At 38.0% G+C, this 21,594-nt stretch overlaps 1 protein-coding gene across 1 annotated transcript in view; it reads left to right on the forward strand.

Moving 5' to 3' along the window:
* Nucleotides 1–5,847: 5,847 nt before the first annotated feature.
* LOC107728991 (XK-related protein 4-like) overlaps nt 5,848–21,594 on the forward strand; it is a 55,733-nt gene continuing 39,986 nt past the window's right edge. Inside the window, exon 1 of the mRNA XM_016539338.1 lies at nt 5,848–6,910. Coding sequence (XP_016394824.1) covers nt 6,216–6,910 — 695 coding nt within the window. The 5' untranslated portion in view covers nt 5,848–6,215. The remainder of the gene's footprint in view (nt 6,911–21,594) is intronic.

Genomic DNA, 21,594 nt, shown 5'->3' on the forward strand with positions numbered 1-21,594 from the left:
ATATGTGTGTGTATATATATATATATATATGTGTGTGTGTGTGTATATATATATATATATATGTGTGTGTGTATATATATATGTGTGTGTGTGTGTGTGTACATGCATATACATATACAGTACAGTACTGTTTCATTCACATTCATTCAAAAATATTAAACAGTGTTGTATATTTAAATTAGACAAACAGACAAATTATTGTGAAAATTAAATAGTAGCATTTGACTGTGGCAAACGAACCTATAGAATTCTTTATTGTCCTTTTCTCGTTCACATTCTCACCCTTATTTCTATAAACTGTTGTCATATGGATGTACCATATGCTGGCATTACATGTTGAAATATAGCATGATTAGTTTTAGAAATGCAAGTGAAAGTGTGATTTACTTACGTTTACATTGACACTCTTGGCAGATGCCATATTTCCAAAGCCATTTATGTCTTAGTGCTTACATTTATCTGCACTTTTGCATACATTTAAATTTGTGGCAATTACTTAAGTAGGTAAGGACACGAGCCAAGCATTAAAACTAATCCTGTTCTATTAACAACGAAGTACCAGTATAATCGCAAAACATTGCAGCGACAGTGATAGATACAAATTGCATAATTAGATGAGTCAAATATTGAAGTTGGTCCACAAAGTCCCATTAAGAATGGTCACAGGCTATAGGGTTTGATAATGGCTTGTGAACAGTAAAGATTCAGAATGTTGGCTGCATTATAAGATGGAAATAGTGTCTTGAATTTATTCTGGCAGCTGTGGGAACCCAGTGCAGTGAGCTGAGCAGAGGGATAATGTGTAGGAATATGAATTCAGCAGCAGTTTTTTGGACATAAAAATAAATGGGTTAAGAACATTTTCAATTGGAATGTCTGCCAATAAGCTACAGATGTTGTACTGATGTGACTTCAGGCTATATTTTGAGAAAGTATACTATGGGCCTCGTTTATGATACTTTCATGGTGCTTTTTTTTTTGTCATTTTGAAGCTTGAAAGCCCTGGTTCTCATTTCGGCTACTTTCATTTTACAAGAGTCACAATGATATTCTTCATATTTGTGGGTGGAAATTGTAATGAAGAATGTTTAACTTATTATTTTTACTATATAAATCCTGACTTTTACTAATTTCTGCTCTTTTCTTGAACTGGCAGTAACACACAGTCATTTCCACCGTAATGGTCATCTGCCATTTATACCCCATTATCACTGTACACTTCACCTTCTCTATTTATATCCTTAGTCCTCTGCTGTTCTCTTACCTCTCATACCATTTGCACTTGCACATATAATGTATATGCACTTCTGGTTAAAAGCTAGCAGTATTTCAGTATTTGTACTGCATAATAAAGTTTAATTTAATCTCATTTAAAAGACAAAAAGCAAAATGTCCAAGGGTCATTTAGTCTTAAATATTTTCTGTGCTGCATTTACTTTAGTTCAGTGTTTGTGGAGGAATTATTTGGTCAGAGGGATCAGGGACAGAAAGCGTCAGATATTTTTAGGGGGTGGATGCACTCAGTGCTACTGTCTAAAGAAATGCATATAAATGCATAGATTATATCACCATCTTGGTGGTTCAATCATAGATCTATGCATTCAACAGAGAATAAAGACAGTATGATCATTAAAACAGTAGTTCATAGCTTTATAGTTTTAGAATGTATATACAGTACATACACTACAGCATTCAAAAGTTTGGGGTCACTAAGATTTTTTCTTTTTTACATTCACAATTAACTAAGAGTTTTTCTATTTAAAAATCCTGAAATAAAATGCTTCATACTTTCCGCTAAATATTAAGCAGTACAATCATTTTCGACATTGATAATAATAAGAAATGTTTCTTGTGCAGCAAATAAGCATGAATGTCATTGAAGACTGAATAATGGCTGCTGAATTCAGCTTTGTCATCACAGAAATAATTTACATCTTAAAAAATACATTAAATTAGAATAATTTTTTATATTATAATAATATTTACATCAGGAATATTTTATTGTTTTTAATATATTACATATAAACACTATTTTATTCGTTTGTTGTTTTAAATTGTAATAATATAATAACTTTTGATCAAATAAACAAGCAGACTGGTGAGAAATGATTGGTCAATACTCTTACCAATTCCAAACATTTGAACAGTAAGTGTATACAAGTACATAATGGCAGACTTTATAGTTGAACCGTCCCTTTAAATCCTTTTCATGTTCTGAATGTGGAGTCATTAATCCTATGATACGGGTACAGCTCAATGATTGGCCGTTTGATTTGTATCAGATGTGCTGCTTCTTTTGTTCACAGTGGAGCTGTTTAACTCAGTTGTGTAAAGATTCTCATGGCAGGGCATATTTGGCTGGCTGAACAAGCCCTAATGTGTCATCCTGTGCTTTACAGTGACTGGGGGTATTTGAACTCGCCTGTCTATGAAGCATGCAGAGGCCAGTGGCCCAGTTTCTGCTTGACAACTCACTGTATAAGAATCTCTTCCAGGGTCTGACACAATGGGTAGCTGTCTCACTAGAAGCTCATGCACAAAACCTGAGGAATTATGGTGTGTTGCTGAGCAACTACAGGCTGTCATTCATGTCACAGTTGAAGCGTCTACAGAACGTTGAAACACAGCATTTATTCTGTGTGAAACGCTGTTGTGAATCTATAGGCTGCAGGTTAACCTGGAATAGTCGCTGAAATGGCAACTGCGCTTTCATGTTTGCCTACAGCAAATTATTCAATGCCTTTAACCCATTTAACCTTTCCGTTTTTGCTGAATAGTGAATAACAATAAGATCCAAGTGATGTTATTTTCAGCAGAGTGTAAGGTCCACACACTTGGTCCAAGGAAGGTATCCAGTGGTGGATGAAGGTCACTTGCGTGTTCGGTCTTTTCAGCGCGCAGCATCACATGCCTCAGAGAACAGCCTTTTATGTTTCCACTCGGCTTGTTGCAATGATCTCTCTTCTTTTTGTTATACGTGTCATGACCGAAAAGATCTCGAACTAGAGGTTTATACGTGCCATAATGGTTTTGTGTGTCTGTCAGAGCTCTGAAGGGGAGAGCGAGCGAGCGTGGATGGATGAAGTCTGTCTGATAATGCTGATGTATGGAAGGAGTGCCACGGCACATTCATGCGGCTGAGCTTCTCTGGCATGATTTTTTTTAGTGCTGTGTAATGACAGCCTAGGATGCTGGATAACGTTTGCTCTGAATGTCACACAGCTGACATTCAAAGAGGAATAAACGTTAAATGCACACCTTATTAATAAAATAATCCTGTACTGAGACTTCCATTTTTATGGAGGATGCTGACTGGAATCTAAATGCACACACATTTAATTTATGGGCCGGAACAATAGCTTGGAATTGTGTGATGGCTGTCTGACTGCTGATGTCATTAAGATTGAATCTTTAAACGGCTGGCGCGAGTGCATGAAGGGCTGTGGAGCTGGGTACAGTCTTTTCACAAAGAGCCTGTTCAGATCAATAAGAGAAGACAGCTGTAATTATATTGAGGTAGTAGCACAGGGAGGCCGGTCTCCAATGAGCAGCAAACGCTTCTTAATAGCTAACGCAGACAGCCTCTGATATTCATTCAGAAGAAAAGAAGGACCAGCCTAAGCTTGAACCAGCTGCTCAAACCCACACCTGAGGTGTAGGTGATCTGATCGCTGTCTGTGTGTCAGTGGGGCCTGAAATGGACCTGCTAAAAGATTGCCCACAAGTCACGACAGGCTGCTTATCCCTGTCATGTCTGATGATGACAGATGGCATCATTTTCTGAAGCTTGTCCAGGTGCCATACAGGCAGAGCTCAAGGTGTGGAGGAGCCATTGAAGAGCCTGGCTGTGTTTATGCTGAACCCAGAGCTGGTGATAATTATATTCCGATTCATATCTCTCTTTCCCTCTCACTTTGTTGGTTTCTGTCTAGCCTCCTAATTAAGGTTTGACTCGCTCACCTGTATTGTGTCTGTACTGTATGTATATCTCCCTAATTGAAGAAAGCCACTCTGTATACAACTAGGCAATGATTTCTTATCAGAATCAAATAACCGCTGGATTTTCAAAATTATATTAAGTTCATAGACTCTTGACGATGTTATTGAATGAAAGATTTATTGGTTGCATGCTGGTCTGTTATTGTAGGGACATTGACTTTTCATTTTGAAAATGTAAAGCCCTAAACATGACACTGAACAAAACAAACATTTCAGTCAAATGGCCTCTATGGGGAGGTCCTTGACCATGGAAAGCTACTACTAGCTTGCAAGCTATGGAATACAAGTATATAGTATACCTCCCCGGCCATCTGATCATACACTTGCTGACTTTGTAAATGGTTACAGAAAAAAAAAATTGGTGATATAATGATGGTGCAGCATTTAAGATACCACGTTGTGTATTTATGTGTATGTGTATAACACACACACACACACACACACACACAGAACGTGGCATCTTAAATGCTGCACCGTCCGTGCTGTAATTAATTAGCGAGAATTCATCTCTGTTGCATCTCTCAAGTCTATTATTGAAGTCAATTCACGGCAGCCCACTTAATGTTGACGGTTTGACGCCATCTGTTTCAATGCCCAATCCCAAACAGCATGTGAAGTTTAAAACCTGAGGCGTAATAAGCTCAGGGCTATCAAAGTGTTAGAGCTGCGTACGTCAGAGCCTTGCTGATTTATCTTTTATAACGTATTTTTGTGGGCGATGTGCCTCATTAATGCATATGACCCTTACCTGGCAGCAGCAGCTGGTGTAATATGCTAATTTTCTCACCATTAGACTTGAATCAATACAATATCTTAAAACCATTCTCTGTGTGTGTGTATGTGTGCGTGCCATAGTGGCTGTTTTTCAAAGCGAGCGACTCGCTTTATGTGTAACCGGCAAGCAGAGGGCGTGTCGACAATACAGCGCCGTACTCAAGGGTGCCAATAAATTCAATAATGACGCCAGTTAGCCCACCCAGCACAATACGTCCGGTGGCACTGGAGCGTCCTTAGTGATATATGGAGCTCCGACGCGGCTTGTTGTTTATGGCAGACCTTCTGCATAGTGCACAATGAGCCACATTAATGAACTGATAGCAGGAGCTTTCCGTGGTGCTGAACCTTTAGTTATTATACGAGACGAGGACGCGTTTGGAAGATAACGGTTTTATTATAGGTAAATTTAAGCCTTTTAAAGGTTAAATAAAGCTTATATTCGGGTACTTCTATTGAAAATACCAAACATGGAAGCGTGTTATTCGTTTCAGCTTATGTAAAACATGTTCATTGTTATTGTTTAGATTTAAATGCGTCAAAACAACCTATATTCATGTCTTTTTGCAAGCGTTGTAGGCTATAGCCTATGTTACAAACGTAGGTTACCAATCACTCACCGCAACGGCTTCAGTCTGTCTTCAGTGGAAATCTGGAAGCTGCACGTCATCTTACGTTTACTAACACGGACCAATCAGCTGTGAGCTCGATGACTTCAGTAACAGTAAAAAGGATGGATAACTATCGAACTTTAAGGAAAACCCATTGGTATACAAAATGTATTAATTGTATAATAACTGATTGATTATATATATATGTTTACTAAAAAAAAAGCTATTTAAATTTGACCAGAAACTGCACGAGCTGGCTTGTTATAACAGTCAGAAGTTATTAAAATGTAACGAATAAAGCTGACGCAGATATGATATTTGTAAATAAAATAATTTTATTTCAGCATAATAAAGTTGCTGCAGTAGCTGTGCATCGCGTGAAAACCCGCCACAACGGACGCTTCCCTATTTACTTTTGACGCCCCGCTCGCGTCCGGTGGAGAGCGTGTTCAGTTTAGGGTGGAATTCAAAACTGCACGTTTACAAATGCCATAGCAACCGAGCAGTCGCCTCTTTAATGAACCGCTGCCGTAGACATTATTTTTATGCGCGAATGTGAAGTTAGCAGAAGGCTGTGCTGCAATAGCTGGATATTGAACACCACGATGTGCTCCTGAAGAAGAGTTGCAAAGCAATGATGTCATAGTTTTAAGCAGGAGCCACGGGAGAGCATATGGTTCGTACCCGCTACCGAAAGGAAGTGTTGCTTTGTTATGAGCAGGCGGCGCTGTAGCTGGCGGAAGAGGAGGTCGCCCAGCCCAGTGTCTCTTCGTCTGGAATAGAGAAGCCGAGGAGAAGACGCGAAAACGGTGAAAAGACAAAGCTGCTACAATGGCCGCGAAATCCGACGGGGTGCTAAAGATGAAGAAGAGCGATGTAGCATTTACGCCTTTGCAGAATTCGGATCACTCGGGTTCGGTTCAAGGGCTCGCTCCGGGATCGCAGCCGGATTCTGGAACCGGAGAGGCGGACTTCGTCAACGGGGAGTCGCGGTGCTGTGGCTCAAATTCGACATGTCTCCGCCTCGGCAGGGAGCAGCAGAAATACACGGTCTGGGACTGTCTGTGGATCCTCGCCGCAGTGGCGGTGTATTTCGCGGATGTGGGCACTGATATTTGGCTTTCGGTCGACTATTACCTCCGCCGCGACTACTGGTGGTTCGGGCTTACGCTGTTTTTTGTGGTGCTCGGCTCGTTCTCCGTGCAGGTCTTCAGTTTTCGCTGGTTCGTCCATGATTTCAGCACCGAGGAGAGCTCCGCCGGCGGCGGCGGCGGTGGCGGCGCGGCGAGCTGCTCCCACGTGGACGGGAAGCTGCTCAGCTGCTCCGCTTCGCACGGAGACGTTGTAGCCCACCCGTCTACGCCTCAAAGACAGGCGTCCACGGCGAGCAAGAGCAACACCACAAGCAACAGCAGCAACAGCGCTACTGCAGCCCGGACTAGTAAGACACGCTCAGCGTCCTGTTCCCTCTGTATCTGGCTGTTGCAGTCCGTCATGCACATCTTACAGCTCGGACAAATCTGGAGGTGAGTTTGAGCAGCGCTTTATTTTCAATGACACTTGTGATTTGAAGAGTCGAGGTCGGGTGATTACTGCTTGTCCTCTTTAAAATACAGCACCTATTTTGTTTAGAGCAGCGTGCTTGAATGACACACTTCAAGCATGTTCTTGAGTTTGCAATGGTTGACACGTTAAGGCCTACACACACATTGTGTGGGCTGGAGAGCTAATTTATCATCCTGTTTTCACTGTAAAGCTCATAACCGTGGAGTATCTGGTATAACATTGCTTCTTATCTATCTTGCAACAAGAGAAGGCACTTGTAGTGTTGTATTTGTACTTGGTACAAAATGAAAAAGATTTCTGGAGTTAATCAAGCTCGAATGACTAAAGAGTTCATGAGAATAGTAGACGTTCATTGACTCGTTCCATTTAAATCCATTATTAATGTAATTGAGAATAAACCTCATAGAGAACTGAAGGCTATTAGAGGGCGATTGATCACCTTGTATGAAAAGTAGTTGCAAATATTTCCCCGGTGGCATCTTACGGTGCATGAGGTTATTGGCTCACCCATGGAATTGTATTCTCTTTGCAGGTCAGTACATTCATTTACCCAAGCTTACATCAGTGACAGAGCTAATGAACGGGATTGTGGAAACCTATTGGGTTTCACAGCGTCAGCCCATCAGGATCTCCAGAAGTCTGAATGAGTTCTGATCAGCGTGTTCAATAGAGTGATACTCCATTTACTCTAAGTCTTTGACCCTGAGGATTGTGTTTGGATGCTGTTCAAACAGTAAAGGATGTGGAATTGCTATATTGGAAGTAGGCCATCAAAGCTGTGGTCTGATATATAGCAGTGATTGCACAGACGAGGTACATTGTGATCAGCCTTAAAGACCCCATTATGAAATCACACGGTGCTGTTGTTACTTACAGATGTGGCATTTCCAAATGCTATCGTACAGCTGCTTTGGTTTTCAGCTCCCATATTTGTGTCCAGTCAGCTCTGAGTTTGAAGAATGTTGCTCGGCGAGAGTTGCTAATTGAATAAAAGCCAGTCGTGGAAAAGCTGAATGGAATGACTTAATAGCCCACTTCACAAAACTAGGCCACAACCACACCAATGCAGCCCAACTCCTGCAAAGTGCTCTGAACGCTTGAGCACTTCACCTGGGTATTTTCATAAAACATCAGTATTGTTTTGCTTCCTCTGAAGTGGCTGATTTGGAGGATCGCTTCCTTACGTTATTTCTGCTTTTCCTTTTCTTTCATTTTTTTTTTTGGTGTCATCCTGGTGGTGTCACATGGTGTATGGTGACGGGAGTGAAGCTGACACAGTTGTGCAGTTTTGTGCTCTCAGAGAGGTAGGATTGTTGAGACATGCGCTGCACGTGGCACTGTGCAAAAGGTTCACCAGTCTGGGGACATCTCACAAAGCAAAGCAATTTAAAAATAGCTTGCTTTGCTAGTTAAGTTCTTGATATTCAACAAAGGAAATATGTCAGGCTGAGTGCTAGACTTGGAGTTTGATTGTGCAAGGTGAAGGTCTAGGTGTAGTTGTAATATATTGATGTATACATATTAATGTATTCCCATAGTAATGTGAAGAGAAAATCCTAACTGTGGGAATGAGAAATCCTTGCATAAAAGTTATATATATATATATTTTTTACAAGCGTTTATATATGACCTTTAATTTAAAGGAATATACAGTACCTGCATGCATACATAGATTTCAGGTCGACATACTAGCAAGTTTTTGTTGCATTGTTGCTGAATCATGCCATCCTGTACCGATCTGGGCTGTTTGACATAGTTCTGTTTTTCTCTTTATCGTGGTGCTCGAATCGAATTAGAAAGAAATCGAATACTGGATATGTGATTGTATATTGTGAGTCTCCACAATATACAATCACATATACGGTTACCTAACCATGCAGAGAAATCTGTGCATGTAGTCATACAATCTTAAAAATAAAGATTCTTTAACACCCATGGAATCTTTCCATTGCACAAAAGGTTTTTTATAATGGAAAACAATGTTTTTTAGTCTTTGAAATGTTCTTAAAACTAAGAAAAAAAGGTTATTTTATGATCTGTTCACTGGTACTGCTACTGGTACCAGTACTCTCTGTGCTCAGAATAATTTGCTCCAATAGATGCATGTTTAGACAAAGTCAGATTATTTATTATGCATATTATATAGTTACTTGTAAAGTGCTTGGAAGTACAAAATAAACAAGTTTAAGTAAATTAAGCTGGTGTTCTAACTTCTAAAATAAAAGCCACATTATCATACCACACATATCACACTAACTGGTTTACTGTCAGTTTAAAATAGTCTAAAATATGTTCATTTTTGAACAGCAGTTAGCAACTAGACTCTGTGTAGGTAATGTGCTTTCATTTGATTTAAAAGTTTTTATTTTATTTTTTTAGGGCAATAATTTTGTATTTTGCACTATTTGAATGGCCCATGCATCTCCTCTCTATGATGAGCATACACTCATCTGGTCAAGAATGTGCTTGCATGTTAAAAAAATTATCTTTTGAGTTGTAAATAAAGATTATTTGAGTACATATTTTGTCATTGAGCATCAGAGTCTGATAGCCCCTTTTTTTTGGTAAATTAAGTGTATCATCCATGTATTTAAAATGCACTTTTTCTTTTTGGAATTTTCAGTGTCAACACCTAAAACTGGCATAGAATAGTTCATAAGTAGGCACATTGGGATACACCTTAAAGGTCCCCTGAAATGCTTAGAAACAGGCAGCGTTACTCTCTGTTGACGTCATTTTAACTGAAACAGGAAGACAGGGCGGGACATATCAAGCAGCCCCGCCCCTTTTTAAAATAGCCAATAGCGTTCGTTTATATCACAGCCTGGGCTAGAGCCGTTCAGAGCCGCTGAGCTCCGTAAAGCCTCATTTGACAGGGTATGCCAGCCACAATCTTATCCATATTGCTATAAAATATAGCATTCTGTGTAGAATTCAAATAGCTCCGATACATTTTGTGGTCTGCACCGACTCGCGCATGTGATCCGCTCCGTGCTATCGTGTCTCTGGACCGGAGCAGAGTGTGTGTGGAGCACACTGCCTTATAGATAACATTAAGACTAACATATTGATACTAACACCCAAAAAACTTTAATTTTGATTTCATGGGGACTTTAAGAAAACATTTCAATTTTATGCAGATGATGATGATCTGCAGTTGTGTATTTTCAAATATGTTTTTCAATGACAACGCTGCCCTGTTCTGTCATGATTTGATTTGAAAATTTCCTCTATTTCTAAAACAATTTAATTGCAATTCGTGGCTGCTTTATGTTTTGGCGAATTGATGGCCAATTCATATGATTGCATTCATACTTTTTTTGTACGATCTGTTTACACCCCAGTGGTGGTTATGTTTTAGGGATGGACCTTCATGCTTAGCTTTTTTTTTCTAAAAAAAAAATCAGTTTTCATGTGATTTACTTTGTACAAATTGATATGAAATCGCCAATTTGCAAAATAGTTACATTTTCCCATGAGATCGGTTTGATATTTCTGTTGTCCTTTAAAATGAAAGGTAAAAAGCCATAAATAATTAGACTAGACAGACTAGATTTTTCAGTTTTAGCCTACATCTTCAGAGAAATTTGGATGCATTTGTGACACTATAGGAAACTGCAATACAGTGTTTTATTAATTACATTCTGAGTATTCAGGTTCTTTTATTTACCACTGTCAGGCTTATTAGGCATAAGATTGAATTCTTATCTCCTGACTTTTTTTCCAGTTTAAGACCATCGTATATCTACACAATGCATATCTAAGCATTAATCACTCTTACATCTCATATTTCCATCATATGTCTAACAAGCTAATTATTTTTAATTGCAGGTAATAAACTAATCCCCTTATAATTTTGAAAGTCATTCTATATCTGTGTTTCTGCATGCGGAGTCTTGCTGATTGCGACCTACATGATTGCACTGCAAATGAGCGTGCACCAAACCACTGTGTGCATGCCACTTGTTGTTGACTACATGCTGTGTATATGTATGCATATTGGTTTTAATAAAGTATGAAGCATTTATATTGGCACTGTAGGGGTCTGCTTGGTGCTGGGGTTGTAATGCCTATTATGCGCCGTATACTTGTGTGGTAAAGAATGTGCCTGCAGGTCACACAAAAAAATATTTACAATTATTGTATTATTGGAGTATGTTTTACAAGGAAATATTATTTCAGTCTTTCTACTTTGTCATTTTAATTCAGTGTGTTACTTGCTGTTTCTTTTAAATGAATTGTGAGATTTACTAGCAATCATGTTACTTGCCATTTGTTAATAGTGAAATGCAGAAATTGATGTGCTGCAGCTGCACCATTTTTTTTTTTAAAATATTGCGATTTGGGATTTGAACTTGAGACACCCGTATCGCAATGGCGCTGTATGTCGGTGCTCTGTCCACAAGGCTATCGGCGCCTACGAAATCCCTTCTTTTTAAACCGCAATGTTTAAAAATGCATGTAAACAATAATTTTTTTTGTGACCACATAGCACAGCAACGTCACGTGAGCATGTAACCACAATAGAGAGGATAGTCGAAAACGGTTGACAAATTTTTACCAGTTAATCGTGTCTACCGGTATATCACCCACCCCTAAGGATAAATTTTACTTAAATATTTAGTACATATTTATTAAATATTTATAATTTTTTGTGTAATTATACAGTAAATGTATAGTCTTATTTTGTTTCATATTTTTATTTAATAATAATCACAATAAAATCTAAATAATAATTACTATTTTATAGTGATATCGAAGTGGTCAAAGCTCAAGTAGAAAAAGATTTCTTTTTTTTGAAAGTCTGTTCACTTTATGGTTACTGAGTTTAAAAAAGTAAACTCAAGTATGACACCCAGATTTTCCTTTTCCCTTTCCCTTCCCCTTCCATTTCCCTTTCTTTCTTTTCCCCCCGATTGTCTCTAACCCACCAAGGATTTCACACTCAAAAATTATCCTCAGAATAAAAATGTAATTATTATTATTATTATTTATGCAGATGCGCTCTCCAAATAAATCACCCCAGAATAATATATTCTTTCCAAATATAGTTATTCAAGTCATCAAGTGAAAATTTCTTTTTCGCAATGTCAGTTTTTTTAAGATCATGCAGCTTAAGTGTAGACACTTCCTTGCAGTTACTCAGCTAACGTATTATGGATTTTGATATTGATTTAATACAGAAACATTAACAGTGTTAGACTTTATTGTCCTTTAATCGATTATGGTCTGAGATGAATGTGACTGAAGATAGATAATAACAGTTCTATGAAGCTGTAAAACAGGGTCCTTATCTCTCCTACAAAGAGGCTCCTTTCCAAGCAACAGCTCTCCAATGATCTCAGCCTGAATTACCATATTAAGTTAAACATGGAGATTTATGCCAATGAGTGTGATTTTATGTATAGTAATGCAAACAAATGGTACAGCTGAGCCAGGCCATTGCTATTTAACTCCATCCATGTCACCCATGCTCCCACCCACACTGTCTTATACATCTCATTGAGAGAAGACAACATGTAGCCTCTAATTTAAAAGCAAGGTGGCAGGTATCTACAAGAAGGAACATGCATTCAAACAGTCCATAATTTACAGAATTTGCCATCACGCTTATGCATGCATAACACTGCGCCTGATTTCATAAGTACTCATTTAATTCTGCTATCTGCTATTTTGAGCCGAGATCGTCTGTGAAGTGCGTTCTCTGAAAGATGTCAACACACCAGTCAGGCGAGCATTAATAATCAGATGTTTTTAATCACATCGCACTTGTCATGAATTACACTCAAAGCAACAGTAAATCAAAACAGTCGATTATAACTTCCTAAACGACTGAATGAAACACAATAATGCAATAACACTTATCAAAACAAAAAAAAGGAATAAAAATCACTTTAGATTATAGTAGTGGTGTCAAACAATTAACCGTGATTAATCGCATCCAAAATAAGTTTTTGTTTACATAATATATGTGTGTACTGTGTGTATATATAAATACACACACATACAGTATATATTTTGAAAATAGTTACATGTATCTACATGTATATATTTATATTCATATAATTTATATTATATACAAATATTTTTAATATATAAACATAACACTTTTCTGAAATATATGCATGCACGTGTGTGTAGTTATATATACATAATAAATATACACAGTACACACACATATTATGTAAACAAAACATTTTGGATGCAATTAATCGCGATTAATCGTTTGACAGCACTAGTTTAGTGGGAACGAACAGCAAAAATATATTCATCTGTATTGAGTAAACAGAGCTTGAGAAAATAAAAGCGTATTATCACACTTTTAGCATCACAAGGAAATGACTGGAATGACTTTAACTGTTTAGCATGGCTGTATCAAAGTTAAAACTCTTTAAGAACAAAGATTACTCCAGGGTGTCTTGAAGCAGCTCTCACATGAGAGGTAAGAGAGAATAGATCTGTGTATAGTTGCTTGCAGCCGAGCTATGAACTTGTAGTGAGAATCTAAATTTCATTGAACTATAATACACATTGGGCCATCTAACAATGCAAACATTTAACAAAGCTCATTGTGGGTCCCATTAACATGAATTCCACAGAGAAATGGGATAATAGAGTATGTGAGGAGGTCCTTTCATTCCAACAGTAGACATAACGAACAGCCGTCTTTCGCAGATTTGCAGTTGGTGATCAGATTTTAAGGTTTCAGAGGAGTGTGTGAAAACGTTTTTCAGCAGATAGGCTGGATGCAGAAGAATTCTTGGTGTGAGGTCTGTTCGGGCTTTAAATTGAATCTCAAGAATTTAGTAGTTTGAGTGGTTTGAGTGAGGTTGCAATCTAACATTTATCATGACATATATGATGTATGTATATGTACTTTAAAAAAAATCCCTCAACTTGTCAGACACTGGGCACCATACATTTTCAAAAAAATCTCATAGAAACCGACTAGTTGACTAGGCTAACAAACGAGACGGTCCTCACTGCAGAACACAAGATCCAAGGGGCGTGGTTGGATCCAGATCCAACTCATCCCACCTTACATATATCTAAACCTACCCGTCTCCATCCCCGATCCCTAAACCCACCCATCTCCACCCCTAAACCAACCAATCTCCACCCCCTAGATGTGGATCCAACCACGCCCCCTGGATCTTTGTTCTGCAGTGAGGGGCTACTGTAACAAACCCCACATATACATACAGACTGTATATGCGATCCATTTAGCCTCCTTAAAGGTGCACTAAGCAATTTTTGCCAAACGATGTTGATATTTGAAAGCACCAAAACAAACATACCCATATGCCAACAGGACCTCGCCCCTATTTTGAAATCTCCGCCCCAAACGTACGTACACAACCATGGCAACGCTAATCGCGAAAACAAGTGAAGATGACACAAGCATTTTCAAACAAAAGCCAACACGGATAAGTTGTGTGAACGAAGCAAAATCATCGTTACTCTCCTATCAAGAAGAAACAACGCAACCTCGGCATCCGATTCGAGCCTTCCCGCTCCTTGAGTTCTCTCCACCGCTGGGAAGCTGCTCCGGTATTTACGCGGGTCCTACCTCTTGCCTGATCGTAAGCCTTCTTTTTAATGTTTTGTTCCTCCGATATTTTCCTCTTTTTTTATCTTCCAATTCACTCTATCTATAGTCGATCTGCTAATATCCATCCTGTGCACTCAAATTGAGCGCTCTCTTCTCTCTGTCAGTACAAGACATGCCCCCTTACTGCTGATTGGCTACAAGTGTGTTTTGGGACTCGTTCCGACGCTGTGGTCAAAAGCGTTTTTCAAAACTCGCTTAGTGCACCTTTAAAGGGATAGTTCACCCAAAAATGAAAATTCTGCTATTAATTGCTCAACCTCACGTTGTTCCAAACCCGTAAAACCTTCATTCATATTCGGAACACAAATTAAGATCCATAGACAGTAACGTAACTGGCACGTTCAAGGCCCAGAAAGGTAGTAAGGACATAGTTAAAATAGACCATGTGACATCAGTGGTTCAAATGTAATTTTATGAAACTACGAGAATACTTTTTGTGTGCAAAGAAAACAAAAATAATTACTTTATTCAACAATTTCTTCTCTTATGTGTCAGTCTTCGACGTTAGTCTAATACATTAATCAAACAGTCAAATTCCATACTGATGAGTTCCATACTGCTATAAATAGGTCTTATATGTGCAATGTGATCAGTGTCACATTATCGTTCAAAAAAATTATTCTAACAAGATTTGGTGCTCAAGAAACATTTCTTATTATTAATAATGTTGAAAACAGTTGTGCTGCTTAATATTTTTGTGTATACTTCTTCTTTCTTTTCTGCTTTATGTTTTTATTCTTTGATCAATAGAAAGTTTAAAAGAACAGCGCTTGTTTGAAATGGAAGTCTAAATGTCTTGGTTAAAAACTCCCTAGCATAAATGGTCTTGATGGCACTTCTGTGCAAGCCTGTTGGCTGTTATGTCTCCTGTCACAATTGATAAATATTGATGAAATGCTACAGTTGTTGGTTGAGACATTTTAAAGTACTTTGTAGGCTCCTTTTGATTTTTTCCTTTGTAGGGTGGTAAAGAAAGAATCTGTGTCATCTCTCAAGATACATTCATGCTTTTAATAATCTGAGAAGTGATGAATACGTTGGAGGGCCCAAATGCTCAAGCTGATGCAAGTAAGCCACAGCATCTCTCAGGGTAGATAAAATAACTGCTTTCTAATTTCTGGATCATAAATCTGGTCTGTATTTCCCCCAAATGCATCTGCTTGGAGCGCTGGGCATGACAGGTCCCACCTGCAGGCATTGTTTGAGTGTGTAGTCAGTGTGCCGTGTGCTAGTGCTGATGACCTGTTTTCATCAGCACTGACATCAGGAAGCATCTCACCAGATGCAGCCCTGCAGTCCACCCTTGACTGGCATGTCCTCTCTCACACCCACACCCACTCCCGCACAATTATAATTAATGTTGGAAAATGCAATTATGAATGTGAGCATGGCTCATTTAACAAACAAACAAGTTCAAAATTATGCCATCTGTAATGTATATTTATGCAGGGCAGGGTTAGAGTGGATGCATTAGTGGACTGATGCTCTGCAAAAGGCTTCTAGAAAAGTTCTCGCCTTCCTCACCTTCTTGAGAAATGGTCCGTAACTGGGGGCTGAGGGTGTTATATGTTAATGATATGTATTTTTATACATGCCAGACTCTCCGAATAAGCTCTGAGTTAACCATCCTGTTTCCAGGAAGATGGTTTTGACATATTTAATGTGGGAAGGTTGTATCATTTTCTGTAGATGGATATGAAGTCTGATATTGCATATCTCCGCCAATACTCCCATTTTGTTTCCACTAGGTGTGTTGTGTGATCCAAATTAGATGATAATTGGTCCTCATTATGTGCCTGCAATTTAAACCATCTCTACATGCCTACAGGCTTTTATGCCCTCCATTGTGCTTTAATGCTTATTGACTTGTGTTTAATATTGTATTGAATACATTGGTCTTCCCTTTTTATGTATGTGGGTGGTAAAGAATTATTGCTGATTGCTAGAGTTTAAAACAAACCATTTTTAATAAGCTGTGAAATTGCTACAATTCAGATATAGAAATGGCAGATAATGGCACTCTGGAACTGTACTTTTATGAAGGAGGTAAAGTAGATGACCTCTGTTAACCCTATAATGTTGCTATAATGTAGCTGTTTGGGGGCTCAACACCAGGATGTTAAGAGCCATTGCTTTGCTTTAAGCTGAAAATAAGTGAGAAGGTGGAAACGGAGCCCCCTTCAGCAGACAAAGCCAATAAAGAAGCGCTCTGTGCCCTTCCTTTATCAAAATTAAATTTCAGGATGGGTTTTGTAGAGAAATGTGCTTGTGGACGGTGATCAGATGAATATCAAGATGCTGATACTAAAGTTAAATCTTACTCAATTAATAATCTGTTTCTTATCGCCACATTTTTGTCAGGTCAGCAAAAAGAAGAGAAGAAAAGTAAACCGTGCTCTCCTGCACCCAAAGTGGAGGTTGTTTAGATGCTCTCCGGGTGCATGTTTCATTGAAATGCTCTGTTTGTTTGGCTGAACACTGGTGACTAGGGAACGAGACATCTAATGCCATAAATACGAGCAAGACTCGGCATGGGTTGCCCACCTTAGATGAATATTTAACATTGCGTGCTGTGAGAGACCTGACTGCCACCTCTTGCATTATTTACCACATTCTGGCTTGTCTGTAATGTTTAGGCGGTGTGTGGCGTTCTCCCTCACTACCTCACTGCTTAAAGTGACCGGAAAACACCAACACTAAACCACATGGATAAATCCGAACATGTACAGAATGTAAAAAATTTAGCCAGCTTACAGTTTAACTCCATTTCATCTTCACAATGAGCAGATCTTAGAGTAGCGGCTTTGAAAGTAAGTCATAAGATTGATTTTTAGGAACGGAAATTTATAAATGACTGTCTGTGCCTTGTTTTCTAGACTGTAATGGAGTTGGGATGGAGAACTTTTCAGATATTTCTCCTAAGAAAAAGACTAGTTATCTTGTGTATGTAAAGACCCTTTAGAGTTTCAGAAGAAAATGTAAAATGAAAACAGCGTGTCTCAGATTTGCCAAGCTGACAACATCAGAAATTTCTATATGGACTCAAAATTCTCTCAATTTTAAATACTCACTAAGGTTGCATTTGTTTGTTAAAACATAGAGTAAAAACAGTAATATTGGGAAATATTATTACAACTTAACTGTTTTTTTAAAATACATTTTAAAATGTATTGTGAAAACCATTATACATTTTTCCAGGATTCTTTGATGAATAGAAAGTTCAATGACATTTGTTTGAAATAGAAATGTTACTTTTAAACAATTTAATGTATTACTTTTTTTTAATCTTTGTGACCCAAACTATTGAACAGTACTATACCGTATTTGTTTACTGAGTATACATTAGAATAAAATACAATGTCACCTTGCACATTTATGAAATTGCTCCATTGACTCCTTTAAATGCCTTTTAGTCCATGCCAGTTAGCTTTCAGATCATCTACATGCCAATGTATTAATAAAAGATAATGTAAATGAAGTTTATACTAATTTAGTCTTTCCTTTACAGAAAACTGTGCTTTTCAGTTGATTTCATGGGGTCTTTAAATGAGCTGCTGATCACAGGTGTGTCTGTTGAGACCGAAGTGGCTGTATTTTGGGTGATGTAACTGATGATCAGTCCATTGAGCATCAGGATGTTTCCCTCTGCCCAGTTCTCCATGGCCCATCACTCCTCATTTGATCTGTTTCTTGAAATCAAGTGAAAAATATCAGGAATATCACTCACTCCATTAAGCTCTCTCCACATCAAAGGTGCGAGGTGTATGTACTATAGGAGCGAGAAAGAGAGAGATAGATATAAAGACAGACTGAAAAAGTATGACCATTTGAAAAAGATTATGTACTTAAGAAGTAAAATGTGAAGATGTGGAATAAGAGACTTTGAGGTGCTGAGTTCTTCCAACTTACTTTAGTCTTGGTTATCAACTGCATTTCTTAATTCAGCAGTGAGGGCAGCAGGAAGCAGGTCTCTCGAGCAGGTATGACTTTTCACAAGAGCCACTGTCAGTCAGCTTTTCAAAGGCTGCCCATTGCCATGTCCCGATCTAAACTGATATAGCTCAATGGCAGAAATACTGAACCATCTCTGGCCTTGCATCTCTGGCCTTTCTTTTAAAGGGATAGTTTACCCCAAAATGAAAATTGTTATCATTTATTTACCTTCATGTTGTATTTTAGACCTATATGAATTTCTTCCTTATGTTGAATGCAAAAGAAGACATTTTCAAGACTGTTGGTAACCAAACAGTTGCTGGTAGCCATTGACTTACATAGTATAAAAGAAGAAATTCTGAACTTCCTATTCATCAAAGAATCCGGAAAAATATATCACTGTTTTCACAAAAATATTAAGCAGCCCAACTGTTTCCAACCTTGATAATAATATAAAAAGTTTCCTGAACATCAAATCAGCATATGAGAAAGTTTTCTGAAGGGTCATGTGACACTGAAGACTGGTGTAATGGCTACAGAAAATCAACTTTACCATCACACACACACACACACACACACACACACACACACACACACACATATATGTTGCTTAAATTATAATAATTAAATAATTAATTCACAATGTTGCTGTTTTTATTGTATTTTTGTATCAATTACATAAAAAACAATGTATCAATTACATTAAAAAATCTTAACAACCACAAACCTTTGGGTGGTTGTGTAATTTTAAGTTAAATTTAAGCTAAATGTTACTTAATACATAAAAATATAAAGCATTTTACTGTACACCAATAATATATATCATACAGTAAGCATCAGTGAGTACAATAAGCATCATAACAAAGTATGTAAATGCATTAATATGGTACTGTATCGATGTTTTGTAAGTCAGGCTTAACATACAACACTCAGTTTTATACATTAAGTACTAGGGGGTCCCTGCTACTATGTATCAATTACATTAAAAAATCTTAACAACCACAAACCTTTGGGTGGTTGTGTAATTTTAAGTTCAATTTAAGCGAAATGTTACTTAATACATAAAAATAGAAAGCATTTTACTGTACACCAATAATATATATCATACAGTAAGCATCAGTGAGTACAATAAGCATCATAACAAAGTATGTAAATGCATTAATATGGTACTGTATCGATGTTTTGTAAGTCAGGCTTAACATACAACACTCAGTTTTATACATTAAGTACTAGGGGGTCCCTGCTGCATCTCTCTCCAGTGTGTTCTTGGCCTGAAATAGAATTAAAATGTAACACGTTCCAGATTGCAGTACCAGCGTAATGTTTCTGACATTATGATATAGTTTAAATGTAGATTTAAGCATCAAAGCACCATAACATTACTGTATCACAACAGATGTAAAGCAGCAGAAAATAAAGAATAAACTGAAGGACTAATCTGAAGATGCAGAAAAAGAGACTTGGTGGACATCAGACAATTACTCTGTTTCCATGGCAATAGACATTGACTTGATGACATGACAGCTTGTTCTCAATTACCTGCGTTAATCTGTTTTGCCAAAATAAGCGGTCTTGTTTATTTGCGTTGTTGAGAATATAAGTATGTGTGTGTATGTGTACAGTAGCAGCTCTGGGAGACTGTATCTTAGAGGTGATGTCATCAGTGTGATGTCAGTTACACAGGCTCTGCAAGACTAGAGTAGACTCCGAAATTGCATACTGTCTAGTAGGTATATATAGTTTAATAATTACTTTGTGACCGGCAAAATGAAACTTGGTATGAATGAAATTCGGACATGACTGTATCTGCCATATGTCGCTTCACTGGAATTCATAACTCCTCTGCTGTGGCCTCATGGGATAGTAAAGTGTCCATCAGATGCGCACTTTAGAATCTCACCAGAAGTAGTAAGTCATCTGAGTACTTTTCGCCTACTGCTTTATAAATACTATACCGAATTTGGACATACTACTCATGTCACATACTGTTTTTCACCTGTTACATAGGCATTTCTGGGTGCAGGATAGGGTGCAGTAAAACAGGATGGCAAAATGTTTAGCTTATCAAATGGCTCAATGCAGAAAATAAGGAAAGAAGCAGTTTTGCGTCTCTCAAATCACCCACTCTTTAATGTGCAAGGAGATCATTTTCATTTCATTTGAGTCTGTTGCTCTGAAATGGAGAGCTCTTAAAAATATTTCCCACTCCTCTTCAATCTTCTCTGCTTAAAGGATGCCTGCTGTTATAGACTAGATGCCACATAGTTGGACTGAGCCGAGTTTCTAACTCAAGCAGTGAAAAGATGCAGGAGTTCATCACAGCACTGATTAAATGGGTCAATGCTCTGATTATTATGAATTTCACTCCCAATCCACAGAAAATCACTTTGACCCCTCTGCATATCCTTAATTGCTCACTAGGTTTTGATTATACATTTACCGTCTGATATGGGTCATTTGAGATGTTGTGTCATAGGACTCAAAGAGAGGCAGAAATGCGAGTATGCTTGTGAAAAGTGACTCATTTGGAGTTTGCACTGCTCTGCGTGGGTGAACTCAAAATGAGTTCAAGAAAGCGTCCAGGCTGCTTTTATTCATTGAGTGTTCTGTCCCACGCATATTTTCATATCTACTCACTCATGTGAGTGAGGACGGACTTTTTATGTAAATATCAGAAAATGTTCATTATACAAGCATGAGAGTAAATGTGTGGCAATGGGTCTCATTCACTGTTGCTAAACCATCGTTATAGCTGAGCCACTGATGTCACATGGACTATTTTAACAATGTCCTTACTACCTTTCTGGACCTTGAACTTGTCAGTTGCATTGCTGTCTATTTCATCAAAAATATCTTAATTTGTGTTCTGAAGATGAATGAAGGTCTTACGGGTTTGGAACGACATGAGGGAGAGTAATTAATGACAGAATTTTCATTTTTGGGTGAACTATCCCTTTAATGTTTTCAAGCAGAAAAGATTCGTTAATAACTTACATTTCTAGGATTTAGAAAAAAAATTGAAAACAAATTAAAATCAGCAAAAATTCTTCTTGTTGGCCTTAAAGTCTGCGTGAACCGGGAGTTGCTGCCGACTTTATT

Source organism: Sinocyclocheilus rhinocerous, unplaced genomic scaffold, assembly GCF_001515625.1.
Source record: "Sinocyclocheilus rhinocerous isolate Xijiao unplaced genomic scaffold, SAMN03320098_v1.1 scaffold1785, whole genome shotgun sequence".
In the NCBI taxonomy this organism is placed as follows: Eukaryota; Metazoa; Chordata; class Actinopteri; order Cypriniformes; family Cyprinidae; genus Sinocyclocheilus; species Sinocyclocheilus rhinocerous.